General features: G+C 34.9%; 1 protein-coding gene across 12 annotated transcripts in view; it reads left to right on the top strand.

Annotated features, from left to right (window-relative positions):
* Positions 1 to 16,015, top strand: part of mark3b (MAP/microtubule affinity-regulating kinase 3b) — a 52,344-nt gene that overhangs the window by 3,227 nt on the left and 33,102 nt on the right. For all 12 annotated transcript variants that reach the window (XR_009424148.1, XM_059512203.1, XM_059512212.1 and 9 more), the window contains exons 2-3: positions 4,508 to 4,699; positions 5,081 to 5,134. Coding sequence is in view for 11 of the 12 variants with exons in the window: in XM_059512203.1 (XP_059368186.1) it covers positions 4,508 to 4,699; positions 5,081 to 5,134 (246 nt within the window). In the remaining variant the exon portion in view is untranslated. The remainder of the gene's footprint in view (positions 1 to 4,507; positions 4,700 to 5,080; positions 5,135 to 16,015) is intronic.

A 16,015-nucleotide genomic window follows, 5' to 3' on the forward strand; every position in this document is an offset into this window, starting at 1 on the left:
TTTAAGTGAAACTATGTTGAGATCTTATAGGAAACAATAATGTTTTTATACACGGCTTGCATGTCGTGATAGAGAAATATTACTCTGTGCTCTAGAATGTCCTAGATGTGAGTGTTTGGGAGAATTTAGGACAGTCTTTTTAAGGATCTCTCATAGTCCTAAATAATGATTTTGCTCTGCAAACTTGAGTTAACATACTTTCAGACTTCTCGCTTGATTTTCTTTTTTAATGCAGTCATTCATGCATTTAAGATTTAAGTGTTCAATCTCTTATAGTTAAAAAGAGAACATCGCACTGACTCAACATTTTATCCTTACATGATCCTTATTTTATCTAATCAAGTTAACCAGTTCCTATTTACTGTGATGTTATTCAATCGAACGAGTCTGCCATTTGTAGTTGCAAACAATATCTGCCATATTACTCATTTTAGGGTTCAGTAGGGTTCAGATGAATCACATAAATTACAGGATGGCAGAATGCTCTCACAATACCATTGAAAATGTGCTTTGTGGCGCTTCTTACTTAGCATGTTAGAGCATGGCTTTTCTGTCATGCTGGTTAGTTTAAAATATCTCTGTTTGGTGTATCTTTTTTTACTTTTACTGATTGTGACTTGCCATTTGCAGCACATTTCACTTATGTTACATATTTTTGATGAAGAAATTTATAGGACGGAACTTTAATTTAATCCATTGGGATTAGATTAGACTCACATTTGGGAATTTGATCATGAAGCCAAGCAGTTTTTAATTTGGAATCCTATGCACAGGTTAATAGTTCAAATTAAGACCAGAAGCAAGTATTTAGAAGGTAATTGGCTCTCTTTAGTAGATTTGGTTTATGGTTGTGGCTTGAGGATCGGTAATGGAAACTAGTATTTTGTTCCACATACTGGGAGTGGGAACTGTTTTGTGAGCATTTCCCGTAATTGCTGTTGACTTCATTCTCTTATTCCTCATTATTAGTGTCCTTAGAACTTGGGTAACTGCATAACTAACAGCTTAATGAGTCCCATACTATTATGAAGGTCACTGTAAAATCATCATTATACTTGATGTACATACATTAAAACTAGTTTTGTCATCATGTATACTGATGATTTATGACAAAAAGATAAATTAATACTTTTTTTTCAGCAAGGACATCTTAAATTGATTAAAAATGACAGTGAAGACTTTTACACTGTAATATATATATATATATATATATATATATATATATATATATATATATTTCACCAAATCAGAGATTTCTGAAGTATCATGTGGCACTGTGAAGACTTGAGTAATGACTTCTGAAAATTCAGCTTTGCATCACCAAAATCAACTGCATTTTAAAATAAATTCAAATAGAAAACTTTTATTTTAAATGGAAAGTGTTTGAAAATATTACAGTCTTTTACAGTTTTTTCCAAATTCTTTCAAAAACAAAAAACTGACCTCTTACTGACCTCAAACGTTTGCACAGTAGTGTATAGTCCGGTTCAAATGTCTGAGACCACACTGCAAATTTAGTATTAACAAGTTCATTTAAAACTGGAAATAAAAAGAAATGTAACACGAATCTGTATTATTATGTAAAATGAATAAAAATATTATTATTAACATGAATCAATTAAGCATGCACCAATGACCATGTGCAGTCTTTTGTGCCGATGGTACAAAATGAAGCTCAAGATGCTCTTGGGTATATATTTGGTATTACAACTAAATGGGTATTGATTTTTTTAAAAAGCTGATCTTTCAGTATTTATTGATGTCGTGTTATTCACTGCTGGATGGTGCTGATGCTCTCATCATTGTCTCAGCGCTGCTTTATGACACTGAAGGTTTTATGAGCTTCTGCTTTCTGCATTGTGTTGCATCGTACCACGTAAACATAAAACCATGTCTGTATTTGTGATTGGAGAAATGCCAAACAACAAGCGCTACTCTACACTGCTTAAAACCCGAGTTTTGTGTCATCAGTGGCAAATCCTTTAAATATGAAACACACTTACAGACTGTGAGTCAGAACAGCCAGCATTGTAGGCTACTCTCTGAGGAAACAGTCCTCCATAAAATGGGCTGCACACATCTGAATATTTGTTTTGAACTGTTCTGGAATAGTTGTTGTAAATACAATTTAACCATTAATTTCTAGTTGTGCCTTCTTTTGGAAGACCAAACAAAGTGTTTTCGCTTTCGCAATGAAACACACTGCATCTTCACAACATCAACAATACTACAGTGAGAGGTACGCCTTCTTTCTTTGCGTAAACATTTGGGTGATGTTATGCAAATCTTCCAACACAGTGACATAGACATGGGGGCGTTTAAACGAAGCGTTTTAGGATGGAATATCTCTTTTTGTTTGAGACTTTAGTCTTTGCAACTTTAGGGATCTTATCTATTTATGGACAGCTTGTAACACTCCAAAGAGAAAAGAAAACTTGAAATCGCATAATATGACCCCTTTAAGGTCTTTTCATGACTGGAATAGCATGACTCATTGTGATGCAGGCAACATCTTGTCGGTCTGTCTCCTCTCAGGTATTGTTTCAGTCTCCATCCACGTCATACATCATTTCCTGGATCACTTATTGAGAGATCTTGTTCATTTTTCTTTATCCCAGCAAGACGCATGCTGTAGCCTGCTTGTCTACATTGGATATTATTATTATTAAGATGTCTATTGGAGTTATTGGGCTAATTTAAGTCCCTCTGTCCCAGATGGACTGGCATGCTGCTTGAAAACGTATCATAGATGAGTCCTCGCTGTGCGAGCCGGTGGTGTCATCTCTGCCTTTTGTTTGCTCAGTGATGCTGACATGTTTAATAGTTTTTTTTTACATCCATGGGCACTTATTATCATCGCTCATCCATAACAGTTACTGATGCAGTGAGGTAGCTGGGTGTTTTTGTCTTTTGAGTAATGATGTTTGAGATGTTAACATCATCATTAGTGGAGCTGAACACTCTATTTTACATTTTTATTACTGTAAACAAATAGTTCACCCAAAAATGTGCAGAAATTTTGCCAATGAGTTTGGTACTTCATCAGAGCAGATTTAGAGAGATTTAGCATTACATCACCAGTGGATCCTCTGCAGTGAATGGGTGCCATCAGAATGAGAGTCCAAAAAGCTGATAAAAGTAATCCATGCAACCTCTTGTGAAGTGAAAAGCAGCGTGTTTGTAAGAATGATATCCATCAATACATTTTCAACTCCAAACCATTGCTTCCAGCTAAAATATGAGTCATATTTCCATAATGCTGCTTTCTCCAGTGAGAATCTGAAGCAGGTGAGAAATAGGCGCTGATCAAGCACGATTTACAAGCTAAAATAGTCCATAAATGTTGTGGATTCTCATGCAAGAGGACACTATGACAGCAGCTTTGTTTCACAAGTTGTTAATTGATGGACTGGAGATATGTGGATAACTTGTGGATAATTGTGATGTTTTTATCAGCTGTTTGGACTCTCATTCTGACGGCACCCATTCACTGGAGAGGATCCATTGATAAGCAAGTAATGAGTGAGCACTTTAAATTCTTAACTTATTTTTCCACATAAAAACTTCATATATAATGCTGGTGTCCATTTCTATAAAGGACCCAATATTAGTTATACTTAACTGGTAGGAAGATGATTTGTCTACAAAATCAGAAGAAACATTAATTTTGTAAAAGTACACTTCTCTATTGCTAAAAGGATGCAGCTCCAGTATTTTTCAGTAAAAGAGGAAGTTAAAGCAGAAATCCAGGAAATCTTGTCCTGATGACTTTATTTACATGTCTCCCTTCCTATGAGGGACATTACTGTAAGACACACAGATGTCAACTGAAACTCTTTGACCAGCTTGCTTCACAAATATATATCCTTTTTGAGGTTGTCAGGTTCAAATATCTTCATACAAACGAACAGTATTTGACATTCCCTTTGTTTTCATTTGCCTGGCATTTAACGGACTACCACAACCAATGCAGTATATAGAGATCGGAGTACAAATTTTGATATACAACTTTTAAAAACATTCTGGCAAATGTATCTAACTGACAGGCTGTTGCATTCACACAAAATAAAATGGAAGTTTGGAATTAGTAATAATGTTGAAAGCCTCTTATGCTCACAAAAGCTGCATTTAAATTATCAAAAATACAGCAAAAAAACAAATAAATAATAATAATATTGTAAAATATTATTATTGATAATAACTGTTTTCTGTTGTAATATGCTTATTCCTGTAATGCAAAGCTGAATTTTCAGCATCATTACTCCAGTCTCAGTGTCACATGAAAGTGTCAGAAGTCTTGTGTTTTTTTATTATTATTAATAATGTTGAAAAAAGTTGTGCTGCCAAATTGAAACTGGAACTGAAATATTTTGTAAAATAATAAATTATCAATATAATGCATCCTCGAGAGTAAAATAACTGTGTGGGGGGTGGACATACAGACTTCAGACTTTTGAACAGTAGTATATTTGTCTTTACTAATCTTCTTTTTTTCATCTGTCTCCAGCACACATCACACACGGACGGGCGGAATGAAGTGGCGTCCCGTCCCGGGCGGTCAGGGGCCCGCTGCCGGAACTCTATCGCCTCCTGTGCCGATGAGCAGCCACACATCGGCAACTACCGTCTCCTCAAAACCATCGGCAAGGGCAACTTTGCCAAGGTCAAGTTGGCACGACACATTCTTACAGGACGAGAGGTGAGCTTCATGAAGATCTCAATCAAGAACATTATATATTTTATATATAATATTGCTTTTTTTCTGCCCAAAATCTGATTATTGTGATGTAAATGTATCTCTGAAATTTTTTTTTTTGTTTGTTTACATAAAAATCTTTAAATGGTCTTTAAATGGTCTTTACAATATCTCTAAAATAGAAATATTATAAATAAATAGTCTGTTTTTTTCTTTTGATTTGTGGATAAAATACGATCTTGACTTGCTTAATGAGATTCACAATGATGTTGAGTTCAGCTGCGGAGATACAATTGTATTATTGATACTCTTTTACTGGCTGCTCTCAGACATCATTGAACAAGACTGTGAAATGTATTTTTTCTTCCTCTCTTTTTCCTTCAGGTGGCCATAAAAATAATTGATAAGACACAACTTAATCCTACCAGCCTTCAAAAGGTAAACATTTCAGGATTACTGCTGAGCTATAAAAATCTGGTCCCACTCGTTCTCCCTATCCTTTTCTCATTTACTGGTTTAGGGACAAGAGTGTGCAGGAATGGAGTCCCCTTTTGTCCTTCCAGAGTGAATTAAACATTAACCACATATGTGGATAACAGCATTACTGTATTCCTTTGCAAGGGACAGTTACCTTTGGACCGCTTGTTTTATTGCCTATTTTTTAAATCCCCGTTGTTATCTTTTTGATTTGGCATTAGTTGACATATTTGTTTTCATCAGCACAAGATGCAAACCAAAAATCAAAGGGACCTCTGTTCAGAGTGTTGCATGATGGGAGAGCAGTAGCTGATGGAGGAACCCTCAGTGGACTTGGATTTCAGAGGCCGCTAATAATAGCAGGAAACGAGAAATCAGAATGAGAGGCTCGTATAATAACTACACGTATGCAGAGTGGAAAGCAGAGCGCTTTGAAGGGACTCTTTGCTTAGATTGGGTCTTCTGGAGTTTGTCATTTCTGAAAAAAAAATTGTGATTGGCCCCTGTGCATTTTTTTTTTGTTCTGGATGCACGATATAGATCGCATTGGCACATTGAGGCCAATGTGAGGTGTTGATGTTCTCTTGCACTGGCTGCCCTTTTCCCTATAATTAGCTGGCACTTGTTTTTCCAGGCCATTGATTTAGGACGTTTTCCATTTGCGAGCCGATTGACAGCCCATGGCTTAGGTTGTGTCTCTGGAGGGAAGGTGGTGGTCGGTTTGAGGCATAAGGGGAAAGACTGAGTTGGACTGAGCCCCAGTGCAGCCCCACTGTGACTCCCAGTATGTATTTCCAATTAAGATGTCATGTCCTCAATAACCTGAGGTTGATTAATGAAGGTCTGTTGGTTAGTATTGAAAATCATCTGTCATTGTTTGGTTTGCTTTACATTGAGTTTTTAAATGAAGGCATGGAAGAAGTAACTCGTTTGAAAAATTTCATTTAAAAAGTAATGGTGGAAAAGAAAATTTGGGTTTGCAAATGCAGTCTTTTTAAAGTGGCTGAATGTTGTGGCTAATACAGATGTATATGTATGTGTCTCTGTCTGTCTATACTGTATATTAAATAATGACAAATGTATTTTAAAAGTTAGGAATTTAACATGCAGATGAGTTTTACTCCAAAATCATTAAAAAGATTATCAAATGAACACAAAAGGTGGGAAAGTCTGTTAATTTTTTATTTAATTTTTTCCTGGTTGATATGACAGCCTATTTCTAATTTTAAATATGGCTGGGTATTTAATTATATACACTACTGGTCAATTTTTCTTTTTAAAAAATTAGTACATTTATTCAGAAAGGACAAAGTGTTAGTAAAGCCATATATAAAATTATAAAATATTTCCTTTTTAAATAAAAGCTGTTCTTTTGAAATCTATTCATCAAACAATATTGAAAATAGTATCACAGTTTTCATAAAAATATGATACCGGAAAACTGTTTTAAACATTGATAATAAATGTTTCTTGATCACCAAATCAGCATATTAGAATGATTTCTGAAGAATCATATGACACTGAAGACTGGAGTGATGATACTGAAAATTCAGCTTGGCATAAAAGGAATAAATTAGGGATGTCCCGATCAGGTTTTTTTGTCCTCGAGTCCGAGTCATTTGATTTTGAGTATCTGCCGATACCGAGTCCCGATCCGATACTTCTATAATACATAAAAAAAGAATAAAGAAGAGCGAAAAAACAGATCCAGGATCTTCAATAAATTACATTTTGAAATATATTCAAATATAAAACAGCTATTTTAAATAGGCTAGTAAAAATATTTCAAAATCTTACTGTTTTGCTGTACTTTGGATCAAATAAATGCAGGCTTGGTGAATAGAAGGGACTTCTTAAAAAGAAAACCTTAACAAGCTGCTGTTCAAAAACTTCTGACTGGTAGTATAGGCAACCTTATTTTTTCTCTAATTTCTAGCTTTTAATTGGCTTAGAAATCTATAAATGCTGGACAATAACAAATAATAATGATTTGTTTATATACTACAAACACTGTTTATCACATAATAATGCAGAATAGTTTCTATACTGTAATAAATACTATGTCAATCAGCACTGCATTGTTCATACTTTATTTATCACCTGCTGGAGATGACTTGAAGAACAATTTATTGTCGTGATCGTATATTAACGTCTTCGTGTTTGCATAAGTTTCTGTTTTCCTGTGCGCACCACAGCTTAGCTGGACGCTTTTGTCCATATTAGGAATTTCCTGATATCAGCGCGAGAGCGCGCTCCGGCTTCGAGTATGAATGAAACACACACTGCATGAGAGTTTAGCACTCTGTGATGTTCATCTCGCTGTATCCTGGGTCCGAATGAAATATCAGGTCATGCGCAAACTATCACGTCTCTTTGAGTTTGAATCTATATTTATTCACACCAGCTCTTGAAAACAAAGTGATGTCATGCCGCACGCGTTGCTGTTTCTGTGTGGAGTCAAAAGGGTCTAACTCTGTGCCACCGCATAACAAAAGATGTGTTAAAAATTAATGAGAATATATATATATCCGAGTCCTGATCGGGAGGTAACGTCCGATTCCGATCGAGTCTGAAACCACGCGATCGGGCCCGATTTCCGATCACGTGATCGGATCTGGACATCCCTAGAATAAATTGCATTTTACAATATATTTAAATATAAAACCGTTTGTGAATTGCAATAATATTTCACTTTATTATTGTTTTTTTTTTTATGTTTTTAATAAAAGAAAATGCAGCCTTAGTGAGCAGAACTTTTATCAAAAACGTTTCAAATCTTACCAACCTCAAGACATTTGTGTATGTTTTAAGCCAACGCGACCATAAATAATATGAACAATTACACACTTTCACTGCTTGACATCTCATGTCTGCTCTTTCATATTATTATGGCAAAAGGGAAATTTGAGTATTGGTATCCGAATGTGTAACATGCTACACTGCAAATATAAAGGTTGCAATAGGTGCAGTTGAAGAACTGAGTCCTTAGAGACATTCCTTGCAAGTCGTTTTGGATAAAAACCTCAGCTAAATTACAAGTAACAAGGTAGCTGCACTCCTCCTCACTTACTTCCTGTAGACACCAGGGTTTCTCAAGCAAAACTGGGTCACAGATTGTTTTATCTTCTAATTGACTGGAAGAACTTGTATTCACTTCTAGTTTCGGCTTTATCTTTCTATCTTATCCTATTTTTCGCTTCAGTATCAGGTGCAAAAACAAGCTTTTATAATGATGAGTTCATCTGTGCTGGGATCTTTGGCGAAGGTTTTGAGTGTTGCTTGTTGTGTAAGTGGATTGTTGTTTTCTTCTCTGGACTTTCTAATGAGACCCTCATGTGGGAGTGAATGGGAAGCGATGACCCCTTTGTTAAATAATAATACTGTCAGTAGAGGATGACAGTGGAGGACCGGCCCAGACAATGACCCATATTGACGTAGTCCAGTCCCCATGCAAATAAAGAAGTTCATGTCATATTATTACTATGTAGATTAGGTTGTTAAGGCCATGCTTTCAACTGTCATTTACTTGCCCTCATAAACCTGTAATTCTTTTTGAGGAATACAAAAAAGATATTTTAGAAAAAAATATAAAATGTCTGTCAATGTCATCAAATTGATGTTTTGGGTTTCAGGATTCCTCGAATTGTTTTCTTTTGTGTTCCGCAGAAGACAAAGTCATTCGTACAGGTTTGGAACAACAGGAGGGTATGAATGTGACGACAGAAAAACTTTCATTTTTTTAATGGACTGTACTGTACCTTTAATTATGTTTCTAGTTGTTAATTTGAGACCGTATCAAATCACAATTAGAGTTTTGTGGTTTTTAGTTCATATCTATTTGCTTTCAAGTCATCTGTATGCTACTGTACTTCTAAATGTTGACAAAATTGCCCTTTATACGCAGTTAAGATGAGAGTCTTTCTTTTCTGGGACAACTGACCAAAAATGTTGCTGTTGCACCTTGGTAGTGTATTCATATTTTCTAGAATTTATCTAGCATCTTATTCCACACCATTATTATTAATAGCAGTGTGTGTGTGTGTGTGTGTGTGTGTGTGTGTGTGTGTGTGTGTGTGTGTGTGTGTGTGTGTATATATATATATTTTTTTTTTTTTTATATAAAAAAATAATGTCCCATGCAATTTTGTTTTTCATGCTTCTTACTCGTTTCATGTTGATGGTTCTTCCTTTATGTTTGCTGTAAGCAACTCCTTTGTGGTTTATCACTCAGCAAATAACACTCTGAGATCACATATTGACACTTACAGTGCGATTTAAAGACATGCAGTGATACTAGACATAGAGGAAATCGCTATGCTTAATACTGAGTCAGTTTTTACACGTCTTGGAGCCACTGTGTCATTTGGCACACAGCTCTTTACCGTTAAGCTTAATATTCAAATACAGCATCCACCCACACACCTCAGGCCCTCTCACAGACAGTGACCACTTCTCTGCTTCCCAGAGCTTTTTCGTCTTCGTCTCTCACCGATGCTGTTTTTATTTGCGTTGGCGCAACCTCTTACGCAACCGCTGAGAGTGGGAAGACAGCCTCTGGTGCTGGTTCCATCTCCTTGTTAAAAATTAACCTATTTTTATGTATGAATATCAGTGATGGACAACCCTGCGATGGAGGCAAGGTTGAGTGCGCGGAAGCTGAAAGCAGCTCGTGAACGTCATTACCGCGTGTTTTCAGATCATGTGTGTGGGTGTACGTGGGTGTTGATGTAAGAGTTCCGTTCAGTGATCCCAGATGATTTTTTTTCTGCCACTGGTATCCTAGAAACTCTCATACAGCATTTCTTTCTCACAGCTTGTGAATGAGAAACATCTGAGATCAGAGAAAGGGTGAATGAAAATAGGATGAGTCACCATTTCTCCTCTGAGAGAAGGCCTTAAATCTTTGATTTGGCCTAAAGCAACATCGCCCAGCACCTGCTCAGATTTGCCTGTTTCTAGTGTGGTGCACAGATGGGTCGGCCTCTCCGTTGTGTGTGGTCATGAGGAAAGGACAAGTGCTTAGGGATGTTTTATAACATATCATTTAGATCCCTATAAAATGAGTTTTATTTTTTCCCAAATTTAGATTTTTTTTTTTTATAAATGTTTTTGATTATGTGTTAAAGATTAACAGTTATATTAAGGGTCATATGAATTCTGTTTTATTTTTTCCCAAATTCTGTTTTCTGTTTTACTTTCTGGATTCTGTTTAATTAATTAATTAATGGTTTACTGGTTTAAATTAATATTTAATAATCAAAAGGCAAGTCTCATCAGTTGGATTCTTATTATTTTAAAAAAAAATGTGTATATATATATATATATATATATATATATATATATATATATATATATATATAATTATTATTATTTTATTTTGTGTTATTTTATTTTTTACAATAATAGGACCCTGGGAAAATGTTATATTTCAATTCTGTTGATTTATAGAAATGTTGCTGTGTGGATTTGTGATTTAATGCAAATTTATTAGCATATGTATTCAAATGACAATTTTGCAATTCTTTTTGTCAAACAAAGTACGTTTTACTGCTAAAATGAAAAATTGGAAGAAAAAATCCATATTAAAATAAAGTTTTAATCATTTCATTGTCACGCTAGTTTCCGTGTGTGTGATATGATGATGGTTTTATCAAAAGAAAAGCTGAAAACACCACAAGCATCACGTAACGTTGCCGGAGTATGTGTAATACTACTGTGTTTGATTTGTTGTACAGCCCTAATTTTAAAATATTTGTTCAAAATTTGCCAATTTCCATGACATTCCTTGTTACGTTGTAAATGGATTCCACCATTTGGTGTGTTGTCCGCCATAACAGAAATCATACGACCCTAATAGGTGTTCTCCTGAGTGATTACACAACTACATATAGGAAAATGAGAACGATTTAGGAATGGTAATGGGATTGTTTACAAAACCTAGTCTGGCAGCATTTTCCGTCCCACTAGCATTGACCTCATTTGTGCTTGCATCATCCAGAAAGCAATGCATCTGTGCAGGTCCATTTGTTACTTGTTTGCCTTATTATGTCTGGATTTGACCTGTTATTTTATAACATCTGGATTAGCTATCCCTGTCCTCCTTTGGTTACTATGTAAAAATCTGTATGAAAGGTCAAAGTTCTATAAAGAAACATGATTATGTGAATTACTTTTTTTAAGGATGTAAAACAAGTAACATGTAAAAAGCCAGACATGCAAATCTTCCAGTGGCTACTTTATTGTTGTTGTTTTTCTTCAAGGTTTGCCAGCTGCTAATATAATGGACTTCCCATTTCCTGTTTTTCATCCTATCAGCCAGATTAGAGTTTTTTTTTTATCATGAATTTTTAATTAACACACCGTTTTCTTCTAATATTGGCATTTAAATTGGACAATTATTGAAGCAATTCACAGTGCAGTTTTTAAAAACAAACATATCAAAATGATTCAAGTACATAGGAAAGCTCAGGAATTGAGTTTCTGGAACTACATGTTTGTAATGCATCAGATATTAATAGCACAGCGCTGTGTGATTGACATATTCATATACAGTGATATTTACATGGCACTTCAAAATAGATTTAAAATCATCAAAATATTGACTGAAATCATCTCAATACCATGGTGGTTGAATTTCACAAATGTTTTTTATTTTTTTACTTTTTTTTTTGCTTATAACTGTATAGTACATAAATTAAAAAGAGAAGATATTAAATTCAGTGTGATAAATATAACCATGTTGTATGTAAAACTTTTCAAAAGTTTGGAGTTTGTAAAAATTGTTATTGTAAGAAGTGTTTTGTGCTCATCAAGGTTGCATTTATTGGATAGAAAATACAGGAAAAAAAGTAATATTGTTAAAATTTTTCTATTTTAATATTTTAAGTCGTTATTTTTCAGGATGTTTTGATGAATGAAAAAAAATTCAGAACAGCAGCACTTATTTTAAATAGAAATGTTTTGTAGCATTATAAATTTATTTATTGTCACTGCAATTGATGCATCCTTGCTCAATAACAGTGTTAATTTAAAAAATAAAAAGTTTCCAGAAATTTTGAATATCAGTGTATAATTATTTTTCACATCATGCTTTGATACTGAAAATTTGATTTATCTATTTATTCTTTATTTATAATTTGTTTATTTATTTTCAGATGAAGTTCACCACCCCTAAGTTTTACGAGGTTCACACTGTTACTTTCTTGTAAGTGAAGGAAAGGTATAAAATCATGTCTTCTGTGATCTATGTGATGAGCTTAGATGCTTGTTTCACGGAAATATTTCAAGCGCTAAATTTAATCCCATGAGTCAGTAAGGGATATGCTGCAGTCACATTAGGATGCTCTTTCACTCTTTCCATTCCTCAAACACACACATACAGGCAAGAATGGCTAAATGCATTTAAAGCAACATGTGCCAAATGCATTTAATCACCAGGTCTGCCCAGGTTTGAAGAGAAAGGGGGCAAAGGTGTCAGGATTATGCAGGGGTCGGTCGGACCACACCACATCCTATCAGACAACACCACCCAGATGGGCTGAAAGCTCTCTTCTTCTCTTTTATCCACTGATGTATTTCCTCTTCTTGTTATTGTTCTGTTTGCGTGTCGACTGACGAGGATGGAACATTTTCTTCATTTTGTCTGCCTCTTGACCCTTTAGGAAATTGTTATTAGATGGCATGTTTCCTTCACATTTGAGAAAATCTCTGTGATGCTTATGATGCATTTGCTAAGCCACATTTGAATTACAATCAACAACATACAACATGTGTACGTATGGATGGGAGAGAAATCTTAATTATTTTTACGATAGGAGTGTACACTGGATGTGAGAGTTACACAACATTATGTGCACTGGATGTGAGTAATTGTGTTATTATATACAAAACCATTCAAAATTTCAATGTTCTTTTTTTTTAAATAAATGAATACTGTTTTTCAGCAAGGATGCAATTACATTTATCAAAAGTGACAGTAATGCATTTATAATGTAAAAAAAAAGATTTCCATTTCAAATAAATGCTGTTCTTTTGAACTCTCAATTCATCAAAACTCCTGGTTTCCATAAAAATATTAAGCATCATAACTGTTTTCAACACTGGTAATAATAAGAAATGTTTCTTGAGCAGATTTCTGAATGATCATGTGACACTGGAGACTGCAGTAATGATGCATTTTTCAAATACATATAAAATATGTTGTGTTTTTGGATCAAATAAATGCAATCCCACAGTATACCTTTGAATTTTTGTCTTTCATTTCAGCTTATTTGTTTAATCTCTTTGATCCTTGATGAGGTTCAGGATGTTGTTGCGTCTGGTATTTAGTCTGCCTTTTTGGTTATTTTTGTCTTGTCTTGCGTATGTGTCTGGCAGAATGAATGATTTGTAAACGTTTGGTTGTGATCAAAACAGACTGATTCACCACCATCCCTGCACCACGTTAAAAAGCCTGGGAAAGTCTACCCCTAAACCTAAATATTTAATATTTAATATTAAATTGTATTCATCCTCTTGCCGTTTCAAACCCACGTGTCTTGAAAAATGAACATTTTGATGAATACTGGTCAAATGGAATGAATGATACTGAGGCATTAAAGCTTCAAACAGAATAGTGGTCAATAAGACTTTTTTTTGCCATCTTTACTAAGACTTCTGAAGTCCTTAAATAGTTTTGTGTGAGAAACAGACCGAACTGAAGTTGTTTTTCACTGGTTATCTTCTCCAATAAGCTTTTAACAGCTGTATCCAAGTCAAGATCTGATCCTGAGAACCAAATTGTATCATTTGTATAGAAATCATTCAGAGCTTTTTTTAAACTGGATCAAATGATTCATTGGATCGGTTTCAATTCAGTTAGATCACATTAGAAAACTTGAAATACAGCACAAAAGTTGCTTTTGATGCTTTTATTATTTTTATAGCTTCATTCTCATTTATTGTTCTGAAAAGAGCAACCAGTTAAATTCATACATTTTTATTTTGTGAAAAAAAAGCATCCCAATTTCCACAAAAATATTAAGCAGCGCAACTGTTTACAATATTGACTTTTTTATTATTATTTAATGAATAAATGTAGCCTTGGTGAACTTCTCTTTTTTTTTTATATAATAATAAATAAATAAATAAATCATTCCAACCCTAACCCTTTGAATTTCTGTGTATTAAAAAACACTCTGAACTCTTTCGCAACCGCAAAGCAATGTCCTGGCAAGCACTCAGAACACTCACAATTTCTTAAGAAAAAATATACAAGGTAGTTATTGTCTCTGTTTCTTGCATGGCTTGTTTCGTCCTTTTCTACACAATCCTTAAACAAGCACATGATGAAGCACTAAAATATAATCAGGGATATGTCATGACAACCTAGCAGGCATTTTGTTTTTGCTGTATTCTATTTGAGTAATTTGAGAGCGTTTCATGTTCTCAGAAGTGGAAGAGTGTGAGGAATGGTAACTGCTGTTTGCATGCACCTTAAACGGGGAAATGAGCCGTGGAGGAAGTTAAAGACACAAACACTTTAACATGCTGCTGAAGGAAAGCGGGCTCTCATCCAATTAGGCCAGCCGAGAGATCCCTCTGAGTGAATCTTATAATGTTCTGTAATTATAATTTTCGGTAATTGTGATGAAGGTCTGCGCTCACTCACCTTTAAGTGGATCCAAACTTGTATGTCTTGCCCAAACGTGTTTTAGATTATTTTTACTTGTCCCTTTTCTGGTTCCTTTAAGCTCTTTGAGTACCAGGTGATGGTAAATCTTGACTCACATGTTTTTCTTTATTGGAATCTCTTAATAACCTGCCCTGATATCTTGGATGGCAGCCTGGATTTATCATAGCAGAAAAAGAAAATGCAATCTTTTGGGAAGTAATATCACCCTGATGCTTCAGTGAAAGCTTAAAGCTGTCTCATACCCTTCATCTCCAGATTATTTTCTCTACCTAAACGTGTCTTATGTGTCCCACTTACGCTTTCTTACTTTACACTTGATCCCCTCGAATGTCATTCGAATCAGGTGGACAGTGTTTCTCCTTCAGCTTCCGAAGGAACTGAATATGGGCTCTGATTTCTGAGTGTTTATCAAAATGGGAAATATAATTAGAGTCGTATGTTTGTGTGTTATGTAGCAGCACGTGTTTGTGCATTAAGTTTGACTTCCTGTTGTGGTTCTAGAACCGTAGACACTTTAAAATCTACTTCTCTGTCACGTCGACAGTGTGTGGAGAGTATTGTCGGTATTTTTGACCAACGTGAGTCATGACATGACCTGAAAATGGGTTGCAAGTTTTGATTTTAGAGGGAAAACATACAAATAACCTATTAGGAATGCACTGTAGATACTGGATATTTAATCACTTGTTTCCCCCATTTTTGCATTTGGATTACCTTAGCCATCATCTAATGCTCAAAGAATGAATTAAAGTTAATATTTAGAAACATTTATAATTTAATAACACCATTAAATGTAATTTAATTTTGCATTTTATTTACATAATATAATTTTTTAGATTATTTAAATATGCAAATAATTCTGTAGGCTATACTATACTCGGTACAAAGGACTGCGTCTCTATGAGAGACTTCCTGTTTATGAGATGTGCTGCTGAGAGAGAAGGGGAGTGTGGGGTGATTGTTGAGGGACTGCAGAAGTGTTTCCTGTTTCTCTACTGCCAGTTGCCTGCTGGTATCCAGAGTGACCAGTGTGTGATTGGTGTTTGTACAGTGGTGGGTGGGGCTATTTTAGTAACCTCAGGAAATTAGCTTGCATTTTTACTTTTCCTTCACAGAGCCATCAACACAGGATCCTTTATGATTTGACAGTCATAAAACAATAAGAATAG

Source organism: Carassius carassius, chromosome 27 (assembly GCF_963082965.1).
Source record: "Carassius carassius chromosome 27, fCarCar2.1, whole genome shotgun sequence".
Classification (NCBI taxonomy): Eukaryota; Metazoa; Chordata; class Actinopteri; order Cypriniformes; family Cyprinidae; genus Carassius; species Carassius carassius.